Source organism: Thermobia domestica, chromosome 15, assembly GCF_964235325.1.
Source record: "Thermobia domestica chromosome 15, izTheDome1.hap1.1, whole genome shotgun sequence".
NCBI classification, from domain to species: domain Eukaryota; kingdom Metazoa; phylum Arthropoda; class Insecta; order Zygentoma; family Lepismatidae; genus Thermobia; species Thermobia domestica.
The window spans coordinates 154,157,634-154,185,254 of NC_137468.1; the positions used below are offsets into that span (position 1 = coordinate 154,157,634).

General features: G+C 36.5%; 1 protein-coding gene across 4 annotated transcripts in view; it reads left to right on the forward strand.

Annotated features, from left to right (window-relative positions):
- LOC145671309 (DNA-directed RNA polymerase I subunit RPA1-like) overlaps positions 1–27,621 on the forward strand; it is a 267,751-nt gene that overhangs the window by 87,692 nt on the left and 152,438 nt on the right. For all 4 annotated transcript variants that reach the window (XR_014128501.1, XM_081740285.1, XM_081740284.1 and 1 more), the window contains exons 10-13: positions 2,519–2,645; positions 8,446–8,668; positions 24,013–24,127; positions 24,480–24,672. Coding sequence is in view for 3 of the 4 variants with exons in the window: in XM_081740285.1 (XP_081596411.1) it covers positions 2,519–2,645; positions 8,446–8,668; positions 24,013–24,127; positions 24,480–24,672 (658 nt within the window). In the remaining variant the exon portion in view is untranslated. The remainder of the gene's footprint in view (positions 1–2,518; positions 2,646–8,445; positions 8,669–24,012; positions 24,128–24,479; positions 24,673–27,621) is intronic.

Below are 27,621 nucleotides of genomic sequence, written 5' to 3' on the forward strand. Positions count from 1 at the left end.
ATTTTACGCTGGAGGATATTTCATTTCATTTTAGACATTTTGAAACATTGACTTTATAAAATATGAATTATAGGCCTATCTTTGTTAATTGTTTTAAATTAATTTTCGGAAAAGCACGGTGTTGCAACAAGTGCTCGGGTAATTCCCGTAATTGAATGCACAAAGCATCGAAAATGAACTTCAACAATAAGACCATTTACTTTACGTTGAAAAATATTTAAGACATTTTGATGAATTATGTCTTTGTTTTAAATTAATATAGCTATTTGGTATTCATATTTGGCGAACGTCACTGAGGCTCCTAGGATGACTCGATCTACATTTGTTAGTTTGTCTGCCTTTACCACACAGTGTTCAAATTTCGGTCTTTTAAATTTTCAGGATACAAACCAGAGACACACTAAATTTTCTGTTCAGATTTTGGCAGCACACCAACGTAAAATTACAAAATGGCGCGCGTTTTTTAAAAAATAGCTGATATCCACTGGCGAAAATCCCGGGGGGATGATGGGGACATATCCCCTACAATCTTGGAACTGTCCCACTCAATAATCCGATTGGAAATGTGTCTTTTAGGAAGAAATGTGATGATTTGTGTCCAACTGTCACAAAGGAAAGTGAGATGAAATTGATACCTCCCAGAATAAGCCTCAAATCTGACCGCCTCCCAATGTTGAAGACCCCCTACGCATGTTGTCTCGGAGTCCCACACAGGGGACATAAAATATGACTATATTATTATTGCTTTACAACTTTAAAATCAGACTGGCAACATTGAAAACTGTTTACAGGGAATGATCATATTTGGATCATCTCTTGTAAACATATTTGGATCATATATATATATCGTTACCCGTCCCCCCAATGTTGAAGATGAATTTGCGCCGCTGCTGATATCCACGCTACAAAGCGCGATTTTAGGTCTTTCAAGTTGAAATTTTCAGAGTAGAAGCACGAGAGACTAAATTAGCTGTATATATTTTGGCGGCATAAAATTTCAAAATGGCTCCTATTTTTCAAAATAGCTGGTATCCATGCTACAAGATGCAATTTTCGGACTTTTTTAAGTTGATATTTTGAGGGTAGAAACACAAGACATTCTAAAATTGCTGTATAGATTTTTTCGGCGATCCAATATAAAATTTCAAAATGGCGGCATTTTTTTCAAAACAGCAGTGAATAGAAAGTTGTTGGAAGTTGTGACAATGACACTCATGAAATGTAAATCATATTTTAACATTTTTACCCCAAAGAGATTTAAATATTTCGAAAAAACCCAATTAAACCCGAAAATACCCGAAAAACCCACATGGGCCCAGGTGGGTTGGTTTTTTTCAAAAATACCCGGGTTTTTTCAAACCCTGGGCTCATGGCATCCTTGGTTCGATCCCAGCTCGCGTCAAATAAGCTTTGTGGTGGACAAACACCTTGTGCGTGGGTTTTCGCGGGGTTCTCCTGTTTCCTCCTACGTTCTTCATTTCGTTCATTTCTCATCATAACCATGTTCTTTAGCCTAGCTGGACGTAAAACAACGATTTCATTTCATTTCATGCGAAATTTGATAATGTGTTCAACGATAGTGAATTCACCTTTGCAACATGTGACAGACCATTCTATGTGTATGGTAAGTGGTTCGATACCCAGCTAGGACACATGATTATCTCGTTAGGCGATTCCTTAACTGACGTAAGACAAAAGCGAAACCTGTCCGAGAAAATTAAAAATATGACGTTGTTATTCAAAACATTGGCGGTCATGAATACTGTTCCACTCTACTTCCTACATAAAATCATTGTTCGTTGTGGCAGCAACTGTAACGATATGCAAAAATGTGCAACAATATGTCCAGCGATTATATTTATTTAGTGTACAAAGAGTGACTGTTTGAACTGAAAAGAAACTTCTCTCCTATTATTCTGTTATTTTTGGTAAGCTCTGTTGGTAAGGAAATATTGAATTCAACAGTAAATATAATTACCATGACATGGAAAGAAAAGTGAAATTACTACGCATCTTTCTCATTGTGTATTTATTAACTGTATTATATTTCTCCCCTTTTACTATGAAATTACAATCTATACGAGTGTCTGAAAATTACGTTCCGTTTATACAAGAGTATATTATTATTATTAATGATAGAGATCGTAATATAAAGGTGGTGATTAAAGATAATCTTTTAATATTATTATTTTCTTTCTAGTAATTTTTGTCTTGAGTGCCTTTTTACAAGATTCCCTAACTACTGGTTTCGGAGTTTTTCGTTTCCATATTGTAGAAAATATAAATTAAATTACAATTGTGAGGAATAAATAAACAGTTTTTGCCACCCTTGTTTTCTTTCGGGGGGAAGGGGGAGTGGTTTCACACAATCATAATATAACTTTTTTTTTTTACATCTAATTATACATCTAATTATACATATACACAGTCCTCCTTACTAATTGTAAAACAGTTGTACATGTCTAGTTGTAGAAACATTAAGGAAGTTGAATACCTTAATTTCCATGATTTATTGCAGTGCAGTTGCAGTTGAAACTAAGAAAGGACATATGATCCATCTTAATGCAGGTTGTGTATACAAACGAAAATGTGTAGCTTACAAACTTCTGAATGATGTGAAAGACTGCTTCAAAGGAATTAACATAGTAAGTGTAATTACTTCTCGTGTAACTACTTATTTGAAAGTTTGTGCGTGCAGCATTGATAATTTGAATATCTATATATTAATAGCGGTGTCTGTGAACAAAAAATTTTATATCCAAATTGAAAGTGACCTCTTGAATCACCCGACCAATCTCGATCAAATTTTTGACGTAGATGCAGTTCTGGCCTGGGAATGTTTTTAGTTATTCACTTTGAGGGTAAAACTTAGGGGAGGAGAGGAAATTATAAAAAAATAAATAAAACTTAACTCTTGAACCAAACGACTAATCTCGATCATAATTTCAACATAGATGACGCTCGTGCCTGATGGGTTTTACCATTTCACTTTGACGGAACAACATAGGGGAAGGGAGAAGGAGGAGATATACAAAAATCAATAAATATAAAAATAAAAGTGAGCATGTTCGTGAGTTAATAACTCTTAAACCACCGTATCGATCTCAATTAAATTTTCAACATAGATGAAGTTCGAACTTGGGAAGTTCTTTATTATTTCATTTTGATGATAGAACTTAGGGGAGGGAAGGGGAGGAGGGTAAATATATGAAAAAAATATATGAATAAAACTTAATAACTCTTGAACACCCGACCGATCTCGATCCAACTTTCAACATAGATAAGGTTCGGACCTGAAATGTTTTCATCATTTTACTTTGACGGCACAATGTAGGGGGGAAGGGGGCATATATGTAATAATAATAATAATAATAATAATAATAATAATAATAATAATAATAATAATAATAATAATAATAATAATAATAATAATAATAATAATAAAAGTGATTGTCTTTGTGACTTCGTCACGCTTAAACCACAGAACCGATCTTAATCAAATTTTCAACATAGATGAGGTTCGGACCTAGGGTGCTTTTTATCATATCTCTTTGACTGTAGAACTTAGGGTAGGAGGAGAGGAGGAGAGAGATATATAAAAATAAATACAACTTAATTAATAACTCTTGAACCACCTGACCGATCTCGATCAAATTTTCAACATAGATGACGTTCGAGCCTGGATTTTTTTAAAAAAATATTTTCAGTTTGACGATAGAACCTAGGGGAGGAGAGGTTAATATATAAAAATAAACAGAACTTAACTCTTGAACCACCCAAACGATCTCGATCAAATTTTCAACCTACATGACATTCGGGCCTGGGATAAATTTTATCATTTAACTGATCTAGATCATATTTTCAACATACATGCCATTAGGGCCTGGGATAATTTTTATCATTTAACTTTGACGATGCAACGTAGGGGAGGGGGAGGGGAGATGATAAAATTTTCAACCTCCTGACCGATCGCGATCAAATTTGCAACATTGATGACGTTCGAGCCTGGAACTTTTTTTAAAAATATTTTCACTGGCCGTAGAAGCAAGGGAAGGGGGAGGAGAGATTAATATATAAAAATAAACAGAACTTAACTCTTGAACCACCCAACCGATCTCGATTAAATTTTCAAGATACGTGACACTCGGGCCTGGGATAATTTTTATCGTTTAACTTTGCTGATGCAACGTAGGGAAGGGAGAGGAGGAGATATATGTAAAAAAATTAAAAATGAAAGTGACTGTGTGATTTCATCACTCTTGAACCATCCGACCGATCTCGATCAAATTTTCAACATAGATGAGGTTCGGGCCTGGGCTAGCCATAAATATTTTAAATTTCGTGTCATATTCAATCGTTCAGACAACAATAGTCTCCTTCTCTTGTGTTGGACGTGAGGTTTGCTAGTAATCCATTAAACAAGTTAAAGAAGTTAACTTTATGTTGTAAGGTTCCATAACCTCACGTGTAAGCAACTACTATAAACACAGGCTTCAAACACGCACACATGTTGTTGTATTCATACATAATCACCACCAGACGATGGAAGGAGGATACCGGGAAGACACGAAGTTGGTTCGGAAGGAAATCGAAGATGTCCGACTCTCTCTTCATGGACCTGCCCTTAAGGGACATCCACAAAAGAGGTATTCAGGTGGAAAGAGGCATCAGTTCCAGTGTTGATCGCTAATCTTTCTAAACTACAGATGGTGATCAGAAAAATGGAAACACCTGTAGTTGGCAACACGTTAGATGTATGGATTGGCAGTGGTGTCGTGGCGCCCGCAGCGCCGGACCGCTGGTGGTGGTGTGTTAGGTCGGTCTCCATACTACGTCAGGCGCAGTGGAACAGCAGTATCCAGTGGCTGCAGCAGACGGAGGTAGTGTAAAATGGGAGACCTCTCAGATTTTCAAAGAGGGTAAATTCTTGGTGCGCGGTTATGTGGAGTGAGTGTGACGGCAGTGGCTACTGTGTTAGGTGTGTCGCGTGGGACAGTGTCGAAGGTGACGACGGCCTACACAACAAACGGGAAAACCACATCTGGGTAGCGGAACAGTGGGCGGAAGAAAATGAGTCACAGGTCACGCCGGGTATTAAAGCGCATTGTCACGCAGAACCGTCGTGCCACTGCGGAGCAAGTGACCGAGGAACTCAATCAGCACCTCCCCCACCCTGTTTCGACAATCACAGTCCGTCGCGAATTACATGACATGAACTTACGGGGTCGTGTTGCACGGGCCAAACCGCTCATCAGGGACCATAACGCTTTCGTATGCCGCAAATGGTGCCGCGACCATGCAACTTGGACCGTTGAGGACTGGAAACGTGTGATATGGTCGGATGAGTCATCCTTCACCCTATTCCCAACCACGGGCCGTGTTTATGTGTGGAGAACGCCCGAAAGAAGCTTATGATCTGCAGTGTCTCCGCCCAACTGTGAAACATGGCGGCGGCTCGGTAATGCTGTGGGCCGCCATATCATGGTTTTCATTGGGTCGATCCCTGCACGAGGAATGATGTAAAATTCCACTTGCTACCATTCACGACCTCTATGCCTCCATCCCACGTCGCATCAAGGCTGTTCTGAAGGCGAAAGGTGGCCCGACATCATATTAATCTGGTAAGTTGCAATTTCGTTCAGGTGTTTCCATTTTTCTGATCACCATTTGTATCTCCCGAGATCGCCTTGGGTTATCCAACTCCTGAAGCCGCCATGGGCAAGTAAAGTAAAATAATTTTAATTAGAAAGGAGGGAATTTTATGTCATGATCGATACAGGAGTATATCACGATCGAACGAGACGGCAATATGATTTAGAGGGCGTTGTCAAACGAAGGCTAAGATAGTGATATCAAACTATTCTGAAATATAAGATTTGGGCGCGGTTAGATAGGCCATATGAATCCAACCTGTTTCATTTTTATTTATGTATTTATTTATAAATACTAAGTTACATCGGTGGTTGTTGTGTTAGCAATGTGTGAGAAATCAGCTCCTATAATAATAATAATAATAATAATAATAATAATAATAATAATAATAATAATAATAATAATAATAATCACTGTAACTTAAGTTATTTTAAGAGTGTGGAGGACTATACTTTCTTTGCCTTATTTAAAAAAGAAAAAATGCTAGAAGAAATCGTTTTACGAGCATAATTAAAGCACATAACTTAGAATTTGCCAAAAAACGTAGAAAAAGTGTAAGCTCTGGCAATCTTACATGCAACGAATGTTTTTAAAAGTCTATGAATTTGCCAAGGAAAAGTCTATGAATAGGAAGAAAGTGCTTTCCGCAGAGGGTCTTTCAACTTCCGGAAAAAGTGAAGATCAAGGACTTTATCACACTCCACATTTCAGAGTCGACAGAATTCTCAGTTTTGTCGCACATGTTCAGGACTGACATTTTTATATTGTGAATGTTCACGTCTGCACCGTCTTACTGCTTCGCTCGTTCAAACTGACGGGTCATAGGTAGAGTATGCTGCGTGCTACAATCCAGTCTTTTTTTGCGAAAGCAGTTTCACACTGTTGATGAACTCAAAGACACTGCCATCCATTTTTGAATACATTGGCAGCAACAGAGAACAATGATTGTATAGAAAAATTGGTGTGATGCTATGATAAGTTTATGAGTATGTATCGTGAATACATCAAAAGTAGAGGTTGCTCTTCCACAGTCTTTTTCACATATCATTTGTCGTTTGTGTTTCATATAATCTTTTTCCTTCTTTCTTTTCCCTGGTCCACGTGATATAGAGTAACCACTCACTTTCCACCGAGGAGTAGCTAAAATTATGTGCCTATTCAATAATAATATTAAAAGGAGATGTTAGGAGATTCTGTTATCAGAATGCTCAATATAGACAGGGACGACTGGATAATAATTGATCATAGATGTTTCGCGAAATGTAAGAGGCGTGGAAGTAACTGACTTAGATATATTGGCAATCCTGATTGAAGGAGTTGAGTTGAGTTGATTTTAGTTTTAGCGTCTCTTTCAGCAGCGAGGCTATATGAGACGTGGACCTACTGATTAACGTGGAATCCGAACCACATGAGCTCCCGCCGGGAATCAAACCCGGGTCTCCCACGCCAAACCTGATTGAAGGAATATGGCAGGATGAAGATAATGGAGACCTTTTGAACGCAGATTATGTTTTATTATTATAGACTTTTAGGGGTTTAAAAATTTAATACTAGGAATATTTTTTACCTGTAGTAATTCTTACTCACTTGTGTACGTTCGCTAATATATCAGAAGATAAGTTCTGAAAAACCTTTAACATTGTACTGGTCCTGTGAGTTTGTGATGATTATCCGCTGTACATTAGACAACCTCACTTTAGTGAAAAGTAGGACTAGTTTCATTCGAGAAAGCAGTAGCGGTCTTGGGACAAATGAAATCAGGAAAAAATAAAATTTTATCTCTACCAGCGAACGGAAAAATAAAGTACTACTTCTTATATGCAACAATTATCTTATATACGAGGATCAGTCAAAAAGTTAGTTGCACTGCTTAAGAAATTAAAACAGGATAGAAATTTTACAATAACTGTATTTGTATCGTAAAGTTCCATTCACAATCTACTTTTCAAAGAAATCCCGTCCAATGCCCGATAACTATTCTTGGGCTGCAGCTTTCATCTCGTCAGCCGAGTGGTATCGTTGCTTTGAAAGTTCATCTTTCATGGGATCAAATACATGGAAGTCACATGCTGAAAGGTCTAGGCTATAAGAAGGGTAATCCCACACTTCCCAGCTAAACTTTGTCAGAAGTTCGCACGTTTGTTGTGCTGCATGTGGTCATGCATTATCATGCAGGAGCACAATGCCTTTGGACAGTTTACGTGGCCGCCGATTGTTAAGTGCTTTATACAATCGTTTTAGTGTTTCACAATAAGAAGAGGCATTAATTGTGGCACCCTTGCAATTTGGACGCCACTTGCAGCTGTCGAGACATGTTTCCGACTGATTATCAGAATACCTCGACTTGCCTCACGAAAGCCGCTACGTCTCACGATACAACTACATGTTTGCAGTGTTGCTACACGGTTTCATCAAAATAGCCTTTGACCGAAAATATTTACGAAGGAGTGCAACTAACTTTGTGACTGACCTATGTATATTTTATTCCTTTACCTTGTAGCGATAAAATTTTAATGTTTATCATTATGACTTCTCTCAAGAAGCTTGAGGGAGATCAGTATAAAGTCACACTGCTACAAATGTTTTAAGCTTGAAGAATAACCATTTTCTACTTAGGCGGCTAATAGTGTTTTCACTTACCACAAACTTGGTTTACTATAAATAATTTCATCCATGTTTTAATAATCAATTGATACCAATAATAAGTTAAGAATGAAATATTTTGAAATGGTAATTGTGAAAATTAGATTTTCTCTTTATGTTTGTTTATTTTATTGTATTTGTTTATTACAGGTGTATAGACATCTGATGAATGGAGATATTTTACTCTTGAATCGACAGCCAACTCTGCATAAACCAAGTATTATGGCACATAAAGTTAGAATATTGCCAGGAGAGAAGACAATTCGCATGCATTATGCAAACTGTAAAGCATACAATGCTGATTTTGATGGAGATGAAATGAATGCTCACTTTCCACAAAACGAGATAGCAAGAAGTGAAGGATATAATATAGGTTAGTTCACTATTTATTAAATATAAATTTTATTATACAGAGTCCGCCAAAAAATGTATAAAATTTTTTGTCATCCTGTGTCAGGATACTGGCATTGACAATTGTTTTGAAATTTAAATATGTTGTAGTATGGTTTTTCGCTCAACAGATGTCGGTACTGTCAGACAGGACTTGTTGCTGTAGGCGTTCTTCCCGATCTTCCTTTGTGAATATCGCAAATCGTTCCGTGCGCCTCAAACTTGACAACAATGCGTTTGATTGTTAGGCTCAGTGTCAAACTCCCCTCTCCACTGACGCTGCACTTCGATGGCATTCCCAATCCTGATAAAACACTTCAAAACGTACTTACGCTGCTCGAACGTCAAGCGTGCTCTGCCATTTTCTTATCTTACTAACCGCGCTGACAGAACTGACATCTGTTAAGCGAAAAACCGTACAACAACATAACTTTAAGTGAAAACTATTGAGAACGCCGACATCTGTTGGGCGAAAGCCATTCTGCAACATACGTATATTTCAGAACAGGTGTCAGTGCCAGTATTCTGATACAAGATGACAAAGAGTGTATACATTTTTCTGTCGGACTCTGTATAAATAAAGGATTTTCAAACGTAATCATTGTGTGATATTCCTTAGTTGCCTTATAATTAGGATGTCGTTTGTTAGAACTCTAGCACTGATATAGTGATGAGCAAAATTATTTATTTCTTTGAATCGATCCATTTTTCGAATATGATTCCATTATTTGATTAATTTAGCTTAATTATTGAGGCTTCTGTGTGTGATTCCTTTCGTGCAGTTAACTGATTTCGATCAAGCGAATTAGTTAGTAATTATTCCATCAAATGAAAATTTTAGGTCTTTTGCATATTTCTTTCGCTTGGAAGAATTGGTTGGGATGTGGACGATTTATTGTATTACTAGCAGAATACCCTTTTTTCGCACGGAGAGAATAGTTTTATTTTGGACATAAATGATATATCCTTCCCCAAGTTAAGAGGCTGAATTTGGATTTAAACTGTATCGGAAGTGTCACTGTTCATCTCAGCAATCCCGGAAACTATGTATTCGAGGCTAATATCGGTCATTTTTAAATATCTCCCCACTCCCCTCTCCTAAATTGCACCGTCAAAGTGAAATAATAGAAACCATCCCAGGCCCTAACCTCATCTAAGTTGAAAATTTGATCGAGATCGGTCGAGTGGTTCAACAGGTTCATAGTGACTCATTTTTGTGTGTGTAGATTATATCGTGCAGCATTCAAATTCCCTGTCGCCCTTACAGCTGGTCTAGTAGCTAGCGTGTGCGCGCCCTGCTGTGTAAGCATTTAAACCTGAACGCATTACGGTGGTTCAGATTTTACCTTAAACTGTAGGTATATGTCTCACATAGCCTCGGGACTGAAAAGGGGTGCTCAACTTCAATCAACAAGAACAAGTCGAATTTCCTCTCTATACGTCATGGAACTTATATTCTATCACAACAGTACATCTGCATAAATGTCCTCAAAATATTTTCACTAGACTTCCAGTCTCTCAGAAAATCGCGTACATTACCTAAACCATCCCCTAGTCTTAACCGTCTATAATATCTTAAATTGTAACATCCACTCCGTTTTTCATTATAGGGTGTCCAAGAAGTCCTAATGGAAAGATGTTTAAAAAATATCATTTTTTAAAAGTAAATTATGTTGTCGGAGTTTGAACATGTGAAAATAATATTGCTCTGTAGGCATGACGGTAGAGATATTGCCAGCGAGTTTAATCGCTGTCATCCCGAGCGACAACCAGTTCGCGATATGACTCATCTTTGGAGGAAAATTAAGGACGTACGCGAAGTAGTTGGCTCAAATCATATTCCCCATGTGCTCCATAATTTGCGCTTCCGCCTTCAAACGTGTATGGAACTCAACCGAGAGCACATTAAACAAATACTATGATTTCGCGTATGATGCGGGACTTCTAGGAGACCCTATATTTTAATTTATCTTTGGCTACTCCTTTTTATTTCATTCTGTATTATCCTCATTATTTGTATCGTTCTTGATTGTTGGTTCTTTTAAGGAAGCGCATAATTGAAAGAATTAGATTCAGTTCTCGCGTTAAAGTACAAAATATGTGAACTGGTGAAGAGAATGGCATCAGAGCTGCAGCATGTCACTCTAGGCTAGTTATGTCTTATTCATGCGAACCTTTTTTGAAAATGAAAGATGCAGCTTCTGCACGCAGGAATGCATTAATTTATTATACTTTGTTTTTTGTGTATTCTTATCGCCCTACCGTAGTATCTTTCATTTTAATCTACTAAACTGTCTCTTTTCAATCTGGCCTTACGTGACCCTACATCCCAACATACTTATTCCTCTCGTGCTTCATTGGTTCTTTTCTCTAATTTTTTTCTCCTGCTGCTGCTTCTTCTTCTATTATCTGATGATGCTACGTGCGAAAACACTTATATTTACCCCTCTTTTCTTTCTGTTTTAAACTACCTTCTAACAGGTAATTAATTTTTCATTGGCTCTCGCGGTTTTGGTTCAAAATACTTTTTTTTTTTTTTTTTAATGTCTTTCGTTAGGTTTAAATGTTCAAGTGCTTGACAAAGTATTAGAAATTACAAATTCATGTAATTTTATAGCAAACAGTCATAACCTTTTTCTTTTTTTAAAAAAGTTAAGTAATTCAATAAGATAAAATAATTGGTCATGTGTCTAACATTTTGATTTTTCTATCAAAGTTATACTTGGTCATTAATTGCAGCCAAATTAATAATTTTCGTTAAGTACATCGAAATGTTTGCAGAAGATTGCCTACGATAAAAATAGTCGACTTTCACTGGAGCCCGTACTTGATAACAGTATCAGTAGAACACGATCCGTAGGACGATGAAAGTGAAAGTGACAGGAGTTCGTTTGTAGTTTCCGCCACCCATTATAGCCACTCTGCAATAGTGAAACGGTGCAATTAAGAGAGTTTAATTAATAGCAAAATGGTGTGAGTCTCATCTTCCAACAATGTGCGCAACAGATACCTACTATATGTGGTCGACTGGAAATTGTGAAGAGACATAGGACAATCCCCCAACAAAGAGAAGTTTAGCATACGGTGCGGTATCTCAAAACCGCAATCAGGCGAGGTTCACAAACACCAGAAAACTGTATGAAACATACCTCGCAGGAAATGGTTGTATACTTAAATGAGGGATAACTCTACCTAGATGAGACCAACAGAGTTCCATTTTCTGCCGTTAAACAAATCTGAAAAGCCACTTTGACTTTGTGCTGCAGTACAAAGAGAAGTTTCCCAAGGGATTTCTAGTAGTAGGGAAGATTGCAGTCCAGAAACACTGCCATTCATTGAAGTGGCTTCCAACTCAAAAGTCAACACAACTTACTTCCAGAAGAACAAAATAGACCTTCTGTATGTCATGCCTATCCTCCACTTGTACGGTGACGAGACTGTAAATGTATGCATCCACATGGACAAGGCCTCAGCCATACTGTTTGATCATCCCACGCCTTCTACGCAAAGAAACCAGAAGAGATGAGAATTTAAGTAATTCCACTTTTGTCCATCCACGTTAAATTCCCAGACATGTCACAATGGACTAATGTGGGTTAGGGCTTCTCAAGCAAGCACTTGTTTTGACACCGTCCTCTTACTTACAGGGTCTTCGGACGATGGCAAGGTGATATGACGAGACATTCTCCTTCTCATTTCAAACGTTTGCTACAGTGGAAACTACCCTGCCAGGTGATTGTTTGGGTCCGTGGTCGTCACATCGAACACGACTACTTGGTGGAGAAAGGGTTGAGTTGAGTTGATTTTGAGTTTAACGTCCCTTTTTAGCAGCGAGGCTATATGAGTCGTGGATCTACTGATTAATTTAGAATCCAAACCACATGAGCTCCCACCGGGAATTGAACCCGGACCTTCCACGCCAGAGACACGTACGCTGGAGAAACGGAGTTTACTAGACTGGTAATAGTTCAAAGTCGACGAATTTTATCGTGGACAACATTGTATATTATATATGTATCATAACTTTTCTTTGCTGGGAAATTTCCGAGATTCACAAAGAAAGAAAGAAATGTTTAAAAGTCATTAAACAATTCCTAATCAAACTAGCGAGTTTGTCTTAACTACTAACAATTATGTACTTGGAAATAATTATCTTGAAATCAAATCTATTTGCATGTCATCCTTATACGTCAAGCTATTCATATGACGTCTAGAGTAACAAATTTTGAATTAATCACCACTTCAACTTTTCCTTTAATCCTATATATAAATAGGGGCCGCGGTGGCTCAATGGTAGAACGTTCACCTCTGGTGCATGAGATCCTTGATTCGATCCCAGCTCGCGGGGGCCGCAGTGGCTCAGTGGCAGAGCGTTCACCTCTAGTGCTTGGGGTCCAGGGTTCGATTCCAGCCTCCGCCAAGTAAACTTTGTGGTGGACAAACACCGTGTGCGTGGGTTTTCTCGGGGTTCTCCCGTTTCCTCCCACTTTCTTCATTCCATCATTTCATTCATTATTCATCATCACCGTCTCCTTTAGCCTAACCGGCATAACCGTGGGACGTCAAACTCAAAGATTTCATTTTATTTATTTTTTTTTTTTCGATCCCAGCTCGCCCCAAGTGAACTTTGTGGTAGATGAACACAGTTTGCGTAAGTTTTCTCGGCGTTGTCCCGTTTCCTCCAACTTTCTTCATTCCACCATTTCATTCATTTCTCATCATTACAGTCTCCTTTAGCCAAGCCGGCATAATCATGGGACATAACACTTAAAGATTTCATTTCATTTTTCCTATTTATAGATGACATTTTCGTAATATGGACACACGGCCAACCCACGTTGAATTCCTACAGTCTATAAATGACGAGTTCTCCGTCAAACTCACCTAATACCTCTGTAATAAAACAGATATCATGCTTGATGTAAACGACGGACTTGAGAATGAACGTCTTGAGACTGATATAGAGACCAAACGTGCTAACGCAGGGTAGCAACAAACCTGGGAAAGTCAGGGAATTCGAAAAATCCGGGAATTTCGAGGAATGAGATTACAACCAATTCTTGGCCCTAAACTATTTTTACCACAAGTGTACAAGATACTTTAGGGAAAATTTATTTCTTTTATATAATTTTTCTTTGCTACGAAAGAGTAAAAATACAGGAACATTAAAAAATATCCTATTACGAACTTCACAATTTGTTGCTTGGTTACGATACAGGTAAGAAAACAATAACACTTTTGATAGTGTAAAGCGTATGCTTGAGAAAGCCAGACAATCATTCTTTTCTTTAGAGTTCTTAAATGTGTTTTATTTATCAATTGTTTTCTTTCCTATACGAACATATAGACTTACAGTAATTTTATTGCATTTTACAGTAGGGTTAGTTGGAAATATTGAAGTCGGACTGTACGAAATTGTTGATTTCGGACTATTCCATGTTATCCGAAGAAAGACTGGATAATTATCTGATTGACATTGCCAGGTCTGTATAAGTTAATCCAGTGCAATCGTTTTATATTAAAATACATGAATACTCGTTTACTTTATAGTAACATTTCACAAATTATCTGGGAATCCCTTGAGCGATCTGGGAAATTCCCCTTCTGGTAAGCCAAGCCAAACCCCTCAAACCCAACACGGAGAACGTTTCTAGTTCTCAAATTAGTGCGTACGTGGTCGGTGGAAGTAACTCGTTATAGTTACTCGCGTTTCTAATTCTTTTCTAAAGTAAGAAAGCGCTAAAGCAATGGATTGAAAATGTTTAATAATAGCGTGAAGTGAAGTTGCTGCAAACATTTTCTTTTGTGCTATGTAATCAGTTGAAGTTATATATAAAGCACCAATTACTGTCAAGTCACAATCGCTATATGGAGCAAACAACACGTTAATAGCAGTGCAGTAGTCCTAAAATTTTCAGAGAATATAAGCTGTTTGTGATCATCTATGATTATCAATAAAGACATAGAAGGCATTTTCCTAATGAACAATATAAAATGCATATATTAGTTAATTCGTTTAAAATATAAAGGATACATTACGTATTATATTCAAAAGCATTTCATGCTATTCTTTTGATGATACTCTTCACTAAATCACACTATTAATAACATAAATGGATGTCCCTAGGTAAATATGGGGAAGGAACTAACTCATTCCGAGAAGAAACAAAAAGTCGCGCCCGATGTGTCAGAAATAAGAAACTTGTGCCCAAATTTAACTCTATAAAATTATTAAGACTTTTCTTTTCAACAATAGGTTCTATATTGCTCAAAGTTACGTATTATCATCGGCATGACATTGAAAATATGCATACCTTAGTTTTAAAATATCGAACAAGTGTGATTTTCTTCAGCATAGAACAAGGTATTAAGGAATTGAAATATCACAGCCATCGACCTTAAAACGCTTTAATATCCTGTCAGAACAAACATGCATTGATCTATCCCCTCATCTTAAAACTAACAATTTTGTGTTTTGGTTCCTTCCTGTATAATAAGGACTCACATATTTGAATACCTGCTAAAAATATAAAAGAAAAAAAAAAAAGGTGATATTGTCACTTTATCATTGGAGTCATGCCTCGATGAAATAAATATAAAGGAAACAAAAGTAGAAAGTGCTATACGCTTTGAAGCAGAAGGTACACTCTAATGACTAAGGTTAAGCAGAGGGTATACGGCGGGTACCGCCCTTTACCCTCGACTACAGCCCTGGTTAATAGGATGTTTTACCAGCATTTCTTAGGTGGAATACCAATGTCGGAGCAACATACCATAAAGAAGTCTTATTTGTCCTTTTTCCACTTCCTCCCAAAGTGATGAATACAGTATTGTTTTTTTTCAATAATGAAGTGTGAAATCCGTATTATTATTATTATTATTATTATTATTATTATTATTATTATTATTATTATTATTATTATTATTATTATTATTTTTATTATTATTATTATTATTAATTTTAAGTATTCTGCCTTTGGGCAGGTCCTGGGACTAATGATTTTTTAGAGTTTAGATTTAGTTGTGGAAATGTTTCTTCCACGTTTTTTGATCTTCAGCTTCCTCTTTTAACTCCCTATATTTTCTTCTATTTTTCAAATCATCGATTAGTTGTGTTCTTCTTCTTCCTCGCTTTCCTTCCATCTTTCCTTCTATGGCGGTATGAAGAAGACAATTTCTTCGCAAGTCCAGTCCAATTGGCCTTTCTAGGAAGGATGCTAACTAGAAGTGTCCTCTTTTTCCTATCAATTTTGAAACATCTTCATTTGTTGCTCTCTGTCCATTTTATCTTCTCCATTTTCCTCCAACATCCCATTTCGAAGCTCTGTAAATATTTTTTCTCTAACTTCCGTAATGTCCAAGTCTTTAAACCATACAGTCCAATATTCCAGATATAGCACTTGACGAACTTCTTCCTAAGTCCAATATTGAGTCTGCTAGTTAAGAGTATTTTTTTTTTTTTTTCTTGTTGAATGCTTTTTTTTTTCTTCTATGACAATTCTTGACCTGATCTCTTTGGTCCAGTAAGCGTCTCTTGTCAGAAAACTTCCCAGGTACTTGAAATTATCGACCTCTTCAAGTTCTCTTTGTTATACTCTGACCCGTAAGGGCACGTTTCCACGGGATATTCTCATGACTTTCGACTTTTCTATGTTAATTTCCATTCCATTTAGTTTCCCAGTGTCAGCTGTTTTGTCATTCGTCTCCTGTAGTCCTTTTCGGTTCTAGCTATGATAACCCTATGATCTGCATACTGATCTTGTTAATCATCTACCCTCCTCTTTATAAAGACATAATAATTAAGTGTTGTCATACTGATTGCATACATCGCATGTAAAAAGTATATTTGTGTAAGAATGTGTGTTTATATATTTGCTTCTTTTTGCGGAAACTACCCTATAAATATACCATATTCAGGTAATATTTCTGTCTTCTTTCCTCTGATGTTTACATTCAACACTTTATCGTGTATATGAACGACATGAGCTATTGCGTGCAGAGAAGTTGAGTTTTTCCTCTTTGCTCTTCGATATTGCTTATATGACTGTCTTAGATGTGTCATGGAATCAAAAATATTTTAAAATAATTAACACTTTCTGACCAGAACAATGCACTTATTTATTAAAACTAAAATAGAGTGTATCGCTCTGGTCAGAAACTGTTCGTTACTTTAGGTAACAAGTTCCAGAGTCGTAAGAATATTACATTTCTGATCCACTTAGTGTATGTTTTAATTGTTGTTTTAATAGCGAAGATCCCCGAACAAACAATACCCTGAACCAGGTCTATAATCGCCTCTGGTCTCTAACAGGGTGTTCACTGATACTGGAAATACGTGAATTATACTGGAATGTAATTTTGATACTGGAAATACTGGAAATTTGCTGGAATTTTGACCCACATACTGGAAAAATCATGAAACTGTTAATTTTTCAACAATACTTTTTTGTAATTGTTTTAATAGTCTTAGAAAAATTTTGTATTTATTGAGATTGTAAATTTTTTCGAAGCAAGATTTTGTAATTAGACATTTAAAGCAATGGGTGGAGTAGAGGGCTGTGAGGGGAGTTGGGAGGCCCTTTAAAATGTTAAAAAGTCATTGTATTAAAAAAAAAAATGACGGCTAACTCTATTTATTAAAAATATTCTTTTGATGGCAAAATAATTACAAACCTGAAATAATCAAAAGTGTGATTATTCCTAAAATACTTTTAAAAAAATAATTGTATTAGGTACAGGAATTTTGCTGATAGTTGTAATGATTATACTGGAAATATACTGGAATTTTGAAAATAAACTCAGTAGACACCCTGTTGAAGACTACTCAGTAGAAGTTATATTTAATCCTTCACAGCAACAGGTGGACACAGAACAGTTTTGGCCACGAGTACGACACTGGCCACACCTTTCGGAGACAGTTACAAGATTTTTTTTGAACATTTAAAATGAAAATTGAGAGATGATTTCAGATGTGGTAGAGTGCTTGGTTTTTAATTGCTTACTTCAAATTTAGAAACTTATCTGTGTTTTACACTAACAGTGTGTCAGATTTACTGTCTGTAGTTATGCACATTTCTTTTACTTTCGTTTGCGCAGTGGAATATCATATTGGTGAATCATCCATAAAATGCAATTGGATCAACGATCGAATTGTAAATTTATCTTCAATGCACACATAATTCCAATCTTTTTCTATTTTCGTTTCCACTAGTTTCAATTTTATCAAAGTATTTTGTCTTGCATGAAGTGAAGGTAGCTAATCACGCAAACGAAAGAATTTCGGAATACGGTTACTCGTATTTTAGTTTCTGCGTTTTCATTGTATTGTATTTTAATCCGCAAAGAGGTTTATTTCGGAAGTGCTTAGTAGTAAATATAGTAGAGTTTACGAAAACTGCTAATAAAGTTGCATCAGTTGTGCATTGGGTCAATACTCAGTGGATAGCTGGACTAATTTCACCAGATTCTTGATCTTTTAAGTATTGGATACATCCATAGATACCAAAGTATACTTTGTGCTCATAATGCAGTATTTATTGGCATTTGTCCGTTAACATCTACCAGTTTTTCAACATGACATTATGTCATAAAAACTACTGTACAAAAAACACAAACTAACTTATGCTAGGTTTCTACTAAAACGTATGAATGCAACCAGTTTGGTGCAGTGGTGCCAGGTAGGGAGGACAGGTTATTATGCAATCCACAGATATTCACAATTTCCTCAGTATCTTCCCTTCGGCCGTAACATCCACCATGGAAAAATGCATCCTTGTTCACTGTTATCAATATACCTAAATAAACATTGATTTCTATCCTTTTCTTGCATCATACATTTTTTCTTTCATAAATTATGTAACAAAACTTCCATCATGTGACTAACGTTACACATTGAAATTCGTAATAAAATACGAGGTGTGTTAGAAAAGTAATGAGACTGATTTTGTACTAACTAAAGTTTTTATGTTTTTCAAACAACAATGTTATCCCCTTCAAAGTAGTTCCCTTGGGCAGCTATACACCCGCGGATTCATTGTTCCCATTTTTGGTAGCAGCGCTGAAAGTCTTCTGCTGGTATGGTTTGTAACTGATCGGTCACAGTCTTTTGAATATTCTCCAGAGTTCCAAAATGACGTCCTTTTAGGGCATGTTTCAATTTCGGAAAAAGGAAAAAGTCACAAGGACTCAAATCAAGTGAATAGAGGGTTGAGGAACAACAGTAATGCGTTTTGAGGTCAAAAATTGGCCGTGTGACACGGGGCATTGTCATGATGAAGCATCCACTTGTCTGCAATGTCTGGTCTTGCACGAGTCACTCTTTTCCTGAGCCTTTCAAGGACACTATTATAAAACACTTGGTTGCCAGTTTGTCCTCGTGGAACAAATCTTTGTGCACGATACACTTACTGTCGAAAAAACAAATCAGCATCGTCTTGATCTTTGATTTGCTCATTCGACATTTCTTCAGCCGAGGAGATGACGGAGTGTGCCACTCTTCGCTTTGCCGATTTGTTTCAGGATCGTACTCAGATATCCAGGATTCATCACCTGTGATCACACAATTAAAGAGTTCTTGGTCATTGGCAATTCTCTTAAGAAGATCAACGCACACGTTTTTTCGATTGTCCTTCTGTTCAGTTGTGAGGTTTTTCGGCACCATTTTGGCACAAATCTTTCGCATGTTCAAATTGTTGTGAAAATTTGATGTACGCTGTAAGTGTTTAAATTTAACTGATCGCTCATCATCCTTATTGTTAAACGACGATCAGATCTCACAAGAGCCCTTACACGTTCAACGTTTTCGTCAGTTTTTGAAGTTGAAGGTCTCCCTGAGCGAGGTTCATCTTCAACGTGTTCTCGGCCTTCCAAACATGATTTGTACCAGCGAAAAACTTGTGCTCTTGATGATCAATGTTCCCTATAGGCCTGCTTCAACTTTTCTAAAGTCACACTCGCGGATTCACCAAGTTTAACACAAAATTTATTGCACAACGTTACTGTAAATTCCGATGCTCCGTTTCTGTAACACACAAGAAAAACAACTTCACTGATGGCGCTGTCAAAAATAACGTGTATCTATACGAAGTTGTAACTCGGACTGAAGAAGTGGAAGGAATAAACAAACCGGTCTAGCATAGGCTGGTAGACACAACCTTTCCACATCGCCTGCAGTGCTGCCAGTCTCATTACTTTTCTCACACACCTTGTACGTTGTATTTGTTTTTATATATTCACTATTCTAGTTGATTAAGGGGAAAATATGTTACTTTAATGTATTATCGTTGTCATATTTCCTTGGTCTTCTTTTCCCATGAACATGTGAAAATCTGAATGGCTAATTACATATCAGAAAAAAAAAAAAAATAAAAATACAAAACCGAAAAAAAATGAGGGAATTATTTCTGGTATATTTTGTCGCCACCCTGGAACAGTATGAAGGATATTCACGTAAAGAGGTAGCATTCTGTTGAAATAATATGTAATGAATTTCATGTATATTCTTACTATTTTCATTTAGATTTTAAAAATCCTTTTACGTTATAATTTTCTTTAAAATTGTATACATTATGAGTTGTTAACTGTTTTAAGTATCGTATTTGTTTTAAGGATGGACAAGTTCTACACCGATTTGTAGTTAGTAAATCAAATCAAATGATTATATCAAACTTTCTTACCTTTGCTGTATTAGTATGATAGAGCACATAACGATTCAACTGTATAGTTCGAACTGAGGAACTACGTTCGAGGTATCGAATGCCAAAATGGGAAATATAAAGTACAATTAACAATAAGTAAGTAAATTACGAAGTAATAAAAAAGTGCTAGTAAGAAATTCTGCCGTACCATTAGCAAGTGTTCTTGGGCTGTCTGCTAGATTAAGATATTTGACGTTTGGAATGCAGACATTGCATTCATCTTCAGGGATTGTGTTGAAGAGACCGAAGATATATGGTGACTGTGTAGGGGCGGAGCTATGAATGGTGGTTTTTGATTGGCTGAGGGAAATACAGGGTCCTGATTGGTCATTGTTGTGGCTACGAGCTGTGGCTTTGTTATAGGCAATCTTTTTGTTCCTGAAAACGGCTGACCAGATAGGACTGAGTTGAAACCCCTTATGTCTATTGAGACTGTTCTCTTCACGTGAGATGGTTATGGCTTGCTTTATTATTCAGTCCTTCATTATTCTTTATTATTAAGAGGAACAGTCGCAATAGAGATAATGAATTTCAACTTAGTCTTATATGGTCAGCCGTTTTCAGGAACAAAAAGCATGCGTACAACAAAGCCATTTCTCGTAGCCACAACAACAGCCAATCAGGACTCAGAATTTCCCTCAACCAGTCACAAGCCCTCATTCGTAACTCCGCCCTAAGTAGTTACCAAATATATAGGCTTACATATATCTGGGCTCTTCATCACAATCCCTGAAGATAAATGCAATACCTGCATTCGAAACATCGAATGTCAATATCATCACCTGACTGATAGTCCGAGAACACTTGGGCGTCACTTCGTCAGGAAAAAATAAATTCTTTATTCATATTGTTAGCGTTCAATGGAAAAAGTTTGTCCAAAAATGAAACATATGCCAATCTGTGTGTCTCATTGAGTTAACTCTTATCCGGGCAAGCGGGGCCTGCCAGGCCCAGTAGCTTCAATTATATTTACGAATTTCTCAATAACCATAAATATTTCGATGATATAAAATTCTGAATTCTTCTATCTCTAGTCAAAGTAAAAGTCAGGAACATATCGAGTTGATAAGGCTAACAGAGTTGGTAAGGACCCAATTGCCGTCTAGGTTACAAAAATAGCTTGCCTGGACAAGGGTTAAGCAAAATAAACATGAGTGCAAAAGCTCGTGCGTTGTTCTCGAGAAAATAGAAGAAAATGAATTTTTTGTAAAGCTAAAATTAATACTGTACGAGAACCATGGCACTGGTGAAACTAATATTTAAATATACCCTTGTTAATATACAGCAAAAATTCTGCTCGAGTACTAAACACAAGATTGTATGGAAGAACAAATTAATAAATTGAAAAGAAACAGTGCGGGTTCAGGAGAGGCAAGGGCACAAGAGATGCACTTGGATTATTAAGGGTGATTGGTGAAAGATTTGTACGAAAAGGGAAAGAGGTGTATGTTATATTTATTAGTTGTAGTATTATTAATGATGATATGAAGTGCGAATGTGAAATAAATGCAAGAATAGGAATGGCGAAAGAAGCCTTTAGAAGGAAGAAAAGTCTGTTTTGTGGGACCTTGAATAAACAGTCGAGAAAAGGACTTATAAGATGCTTCGTGTGGAGTATTGTACTGTATGGGGCAGAAACATGGATGTTATGCAAAAATGATGAAAAATGACTGGAAGCTTTTTGTTTTAAAAAAATGTGTATAAAAAATGGAGAAAATTAGCTGGGTTAAGCGGAAAACGAATGAGGGGGCGTTTAGAAATTGTGGGGGAGAAAAGAACAATTTTAGATATTAATTAAAAGGAAACTGATTGGGACATTGGCCAACAAGGAAACTTTATCATGAAGGATGTGCTAGAGGAAATGGTATCAGGAAAGAGAGGGAGGGGACGAAGGAGATTGCCTAAACTTATCATTAACTCGTAAATTTCAAGTTCTGTTTAATTAAATACTGTCCACAGATAAGATAATATATTAGTCCATAGACCACGTTGAGTAGAAGAAAATGACACACATATGAGTAAATGTATGCATATGTAATCGTGTTTCCCCGCCGGTATTAAAATTCTGTAAGCCTAAACATTAATTTGCATTTACCCAGCTTTGCCACGGCAGGTCACGATCACTTCCGCACTTATATATTATTGGAACCGAAGCCGGGCACACAGATCAATAAAACATAAGTACCGTAAACTAAAATATGTATGAATGGTGAATTTTGGCAAGAGTATTAACGGACGAGAATTCATTAAACAATATAAATCACAAAACCTAGTTAAACTATGTAAAAATATAATGTTACTAGATATGAAATATACAATTAAAGATAATACAGAAAATTACAAACAAACGAGTAACTATTATTAACGTTCTCTGATTATTTTAATCTTTCCCTTTTAATTCTGTTTGAGTACGTGTAACGAAGTGGTGGCTTTTAAAATATATGAACGAATCAATGTTTTAACTACTCACAGTTAATCTTCGACCGGTCAATTGATATCACTCGGGCCCTGGGGTAGAATCCACTAGATGACAGGTTCACAGGAAGTTTTAAGCTGAGGCCAGGATGAGCTTGGAGCGGCGTATGTTATCTTCGAGATCCCAATTCAGCTTCCCGCTAATAGAAGTGAGTGATCGTCTTAACTGATGTTCTTAGTTCCTTGTTACTCGCTGGTCCGAACTCAAACGTTCATTACAGAATCACTGACATTATAGACACACTTGAAAATGTTAATATGTACTATATGCGATGCGACTCACAAAATCGAACTTCTATTTTAGCTCAACCCTTCCAAGGGGAGCGCTTCTTTCTTAGTCGCGGAGAATAACGCACCCTACTCACCTCGGTGGGTGCTCTTCGAAGTGCCAAACACACACTGAAGCTTCTTTCAGTTGGCTATTGCGTATGAATGCTTGGGGCTGGAGTTCCCCGTTTATGACGTATAGTGTTGAGTTCGAGCTCTTTAGCTTAAAAGATGCAGATGCTTCGAATTAACCAACCAGAGATGAACGATGACAACATGTAGGTGTGATTGCAAGTGTCCCGTTTTCTGGACTCAAAAAAAGCGTTCACAAAGAGAGTCGTTTTTTCCACATCGTATGTCCATATATAGCCAGAAATCGGACTGAAACTCACCAACACAGACGAAGAAACATGCCAAAGCGATGAGAGAAGAGTTTTTAGAATGTTTGGAAATATACGAGGCTTGGTTAATAAAGTTCGAAATCAAGTCTATTTTTCCCAATGTCCTTTTTAAATCCAAAAAATGAGCTTTAGGTCGGTGATACATAGTTGTCGGAAAAGTCGAAGGAAACTTTTGTGGCGCAAAAAGGTCTGCCGTTCGTTGGCAATTATAATTGATGGTTTTTATTTTACTGTAAAGAATTGTTGTTTATGTGCTGTGTTTGTAGCAGAAAACATGTTAACTAACAAATTATATCTACTGATGTTTGTCGTTTCTTAACGGAGATACACGGATTCCTTTATGCTTATTCTACATATAATACAAACAAAAATTGTATTGGAAAATGCAATTTGAAACGAGTGAATATAGAAAACTTGATTTTCCAAATAACTCTTACCTCACAGTGTTTATGACCGACAGTTATTTTACATGCTTTCATTTTTTTCAGTTAGCGTTTCTAAGCAGTATTTGGTACCCAAGGATGGTACACCACTTAGTGGATTAATCCAAGACCATGTTGTATCCGGTACAAAGTTAACTGTCAGAGGAAAGTTTTTTGAAAGGTAGGAATAACTTCGTATATACGATACTTTGTATATAGTTAAAACAAAAGAATCGTGAAGCGGAAATGGAAAATGAATTATCAGAAAATAATGAAAATTGTCAGAAACTTTCCATTCACAGAAGATTTTATATTCAATGATTAGAACAGCTAAACATGTTCAGGTCGGAAAACGGCATCAAACATTATCTAAAATGATAGTAATACATTTTGAGCTTATAATATACAGATATGTACTTCATCTGACTTTGAGTATTAAATAAATTGGATTGAGACTGACGGTATTTCATTTTTTATTGGAAGATAATTATTATTTGATCGTTACCTAAATATATTACACATTTGTTTTTCAGAGCCGATTATTGCCAGTATGTCTATGAGGCGTTGTATTACCTGAAAGGGCCGTATAGATTGCTTCCACCTGCTATATTGAAGCCGAAACCGTTATGGTCAGGGAAACAAATAATTTCTACGATCATCATAAATTTGATTCCTGAGGGAAGATCGCTTATCAATCTTCATTCAACTGCCAAAATTTCAAGCAAGGTAGGCCATAATCGAATTAAGTTTCATTTTAAAAAAAAAAGTAGAACATCAATTTAACTAGTATCTTTTCTCTCCCTTTTTTTAAAGTTCAATGCAACTGATAAAACCCAATCTATTGATGTAAGGAAGGTATATAACTTTTTTTTTTTTTTTTTTTTTTTGGTCAATGCAATATTCAAATTTAGTTTGCGAATGAAAATATAGTGACTTCAGATTTAGAGAAAATTAAAATAATATAAATGTAGCATAAAAATATTGTACATGAAATGATAGATTTAATTTTTTATACATGTTTGTTGTTGCGTTTATTATTATTACGAGGGTTGCTGGAAAAGTTCGTGCAAACTACTACGTATCGAGGCGGTAGTGTTCAACTATTATAGATCTTCCTATGTTTAAATTATCTTTCTTTTGTTTAAATCGATTCATTTACTTTTCACAGTAGTTTGAAGGAATAATTTCATGTGAGAAATGAAAATTTCTGGTGAACACGCTTGGGCAATGATTTTTAATTATTTCAAATGTAGTTGTGACACGAAAACAATGTATCGAGGGACTTCAATTGGCTTTTTATGATGAAGCACTATCCAATTGGACTGTGTATAATTAGTTCTCCGAATTCCGATGTAGTTGCATATTTCTCAGTAATGAATTTCGTGAAGGTCGTCCATCCACGTCTGTTGTTGTCGGTAATGTTAGTCGTCATCATCGTCATAGGTATTCTGCCATTGTTGACAGATCACTTGTTGCAACCGAAAAGCTTCCAGGCTCCACGGTCTTCCGCTAACCTCTTCGTTTTCACGTACGATTTTTCTATTTTGATATCGTCCATCAATTGTAGTCTCCTTTGCCTTCGCCCTCTCTTTCCTGCCACCACACACTAGCACGTTCCTCATGATACAGTTTCTTCTTACTCAATGTCTCAACTAGTTTCTCTTCCTCTTCTTAATAATATGTAAAATTATTTTCTTCCCCCACCATTTCTAGCACCCTATTATTCGTTTTCCACTCGTACCAGCTTATTTTTCCATTCTCCTCCACACCCACATTGCGAAATTTTCCAGTCGTTTTTCATCATTTTTGTGTAATGTCCATGTGTCTGCCCCATATAGCACTCCACTCAAAGCATTTTATAAGTCTTTTTCTTAACTCTTTCTTCAAGGTCCCACAAAATAGTATTATCTTTCTCGTAAAGTCTTTCGCCATTCCTATCCTTGCTTTTATTTCACGTTTACATTTCATATCATCACTAATAATACTACTCAGGTATCGAAAACTAGTCATCTGTTCTATTTTCTCCCCTCCTATTTCTATATTTGACCCCGACCACTGCGTTCCAATCACTATGGCATTTGTCTTTCTAACATTTATTTTTATCCTGTATTCTTCACAGCCCTTCCTCACGTTTTCTAACATCTTATTGATTTTCTCTTCAACAAGTGCCATATCATCTGCAAATCTTGTACACTTAATCATTCTACCTCCTACTGAAATGCCGTCTTCATTTTGTAATCTCTTTTCTACTATTCTTCTAGATAGATATTAAATAATGTAAGCAAGAGACAGCATCCCTGTCGAACTCCCCTTTCAATTGTACTCCCCTTTGTCACTTCCTCCCCTATTCGAATACTTACTTGTTGGTTCATATATAAGTATGTTAGTGCTGTGCGTAAAATGACTGAGAGATCGGGTTGTATCATACCGTGAGATTGAAGCATCCTTGAACATTGACATGCAAACAATATATACAATTTACATGATCATTTGAAGGTACGGAGACTTTCATGCCGTTGAATTCCATACGACTTGACCGAAGCTCAAAAACTGGCTTGTGTCAATTGGTGTAAAGCAATACTTAAACAAAATCAACCACGATAAGTCAGATGTAGTGTACTACATTGTTAATGGGAAATAAACTTGATTGTGTTCGTACAACCCGAAACTGAACAGTAATCCACAATTTGAGTGTTTCAAAGTAAACCGAAACCAACAAAAGTTGTTCGTTTAAGGAGTACTGCCAAGCAAATGATTGCTTGTTTCTTCGGTTACATCGGACATGTGGCAAGCATAGCTTTAGAAGATCGAAGGACTATAAAAGCTGAGTGGTAGAAAGCAATTTGTTTGCCACAGGTCGTCAATCGATTGCGTAAAGCAAATCCAAATCATCGCATTACTCTTCATCACTACATCAGTTTTCACTCCACACACCAAATTGTTGATTTTTTTTTTTTCAGATAAAAATGTCGAATTAATGACTCATTGTCTGTACTCACCTGATTAAACACTTACTGACTTGTTTTCTTCTCACACATGAAAAATAAGTTGCGTGGTGAGTAATTTAAGTCGCCTCAAGCAGCTACTAACGCATCCCCAATAGCAGTTTCTGAGGTACATCTTCCAACTGCTGTGAAAAGATAATAGACTTAAACAAACAAGAATTTTAGGAATAATAATAATAATAATAATAATAATAATAATAATAATAATAATAATAATAATAATAATAATAATAATAATAGATCAAAAGATTGCGATCTTGGCCAAAAATTTTAGGAATTATCGAAAAAATGCATCAAAAGATTGCTATCTTAACCAATAATAAGTTTTTGGATCAGGGTCCACAACATTTTTGAACGGCCCCTAAATCGAATTTTCGTATTTTCTACGGAATAAGGACATCGTACTGAGTTAAGTGATAGTTGGGGCTTAGCTGCACTATATGTAGTTCTCCAGATATAAGGCGTACAAGAAAATGTTTGATGAAATATATTGAATCTTGGATCAGGGGCCGCAGAATTTTTGAACGACCCCTAAATCGAGTTTTCGTATTTTCTACGGAATAAGCACACCATACTGATTTAAACGATAGGTTGGGTTTGGCTACATTATATGTAGTTCTCCAGATATAAGGTGTACAAGAACATTTTTGATTGAAATATATTGGATCTT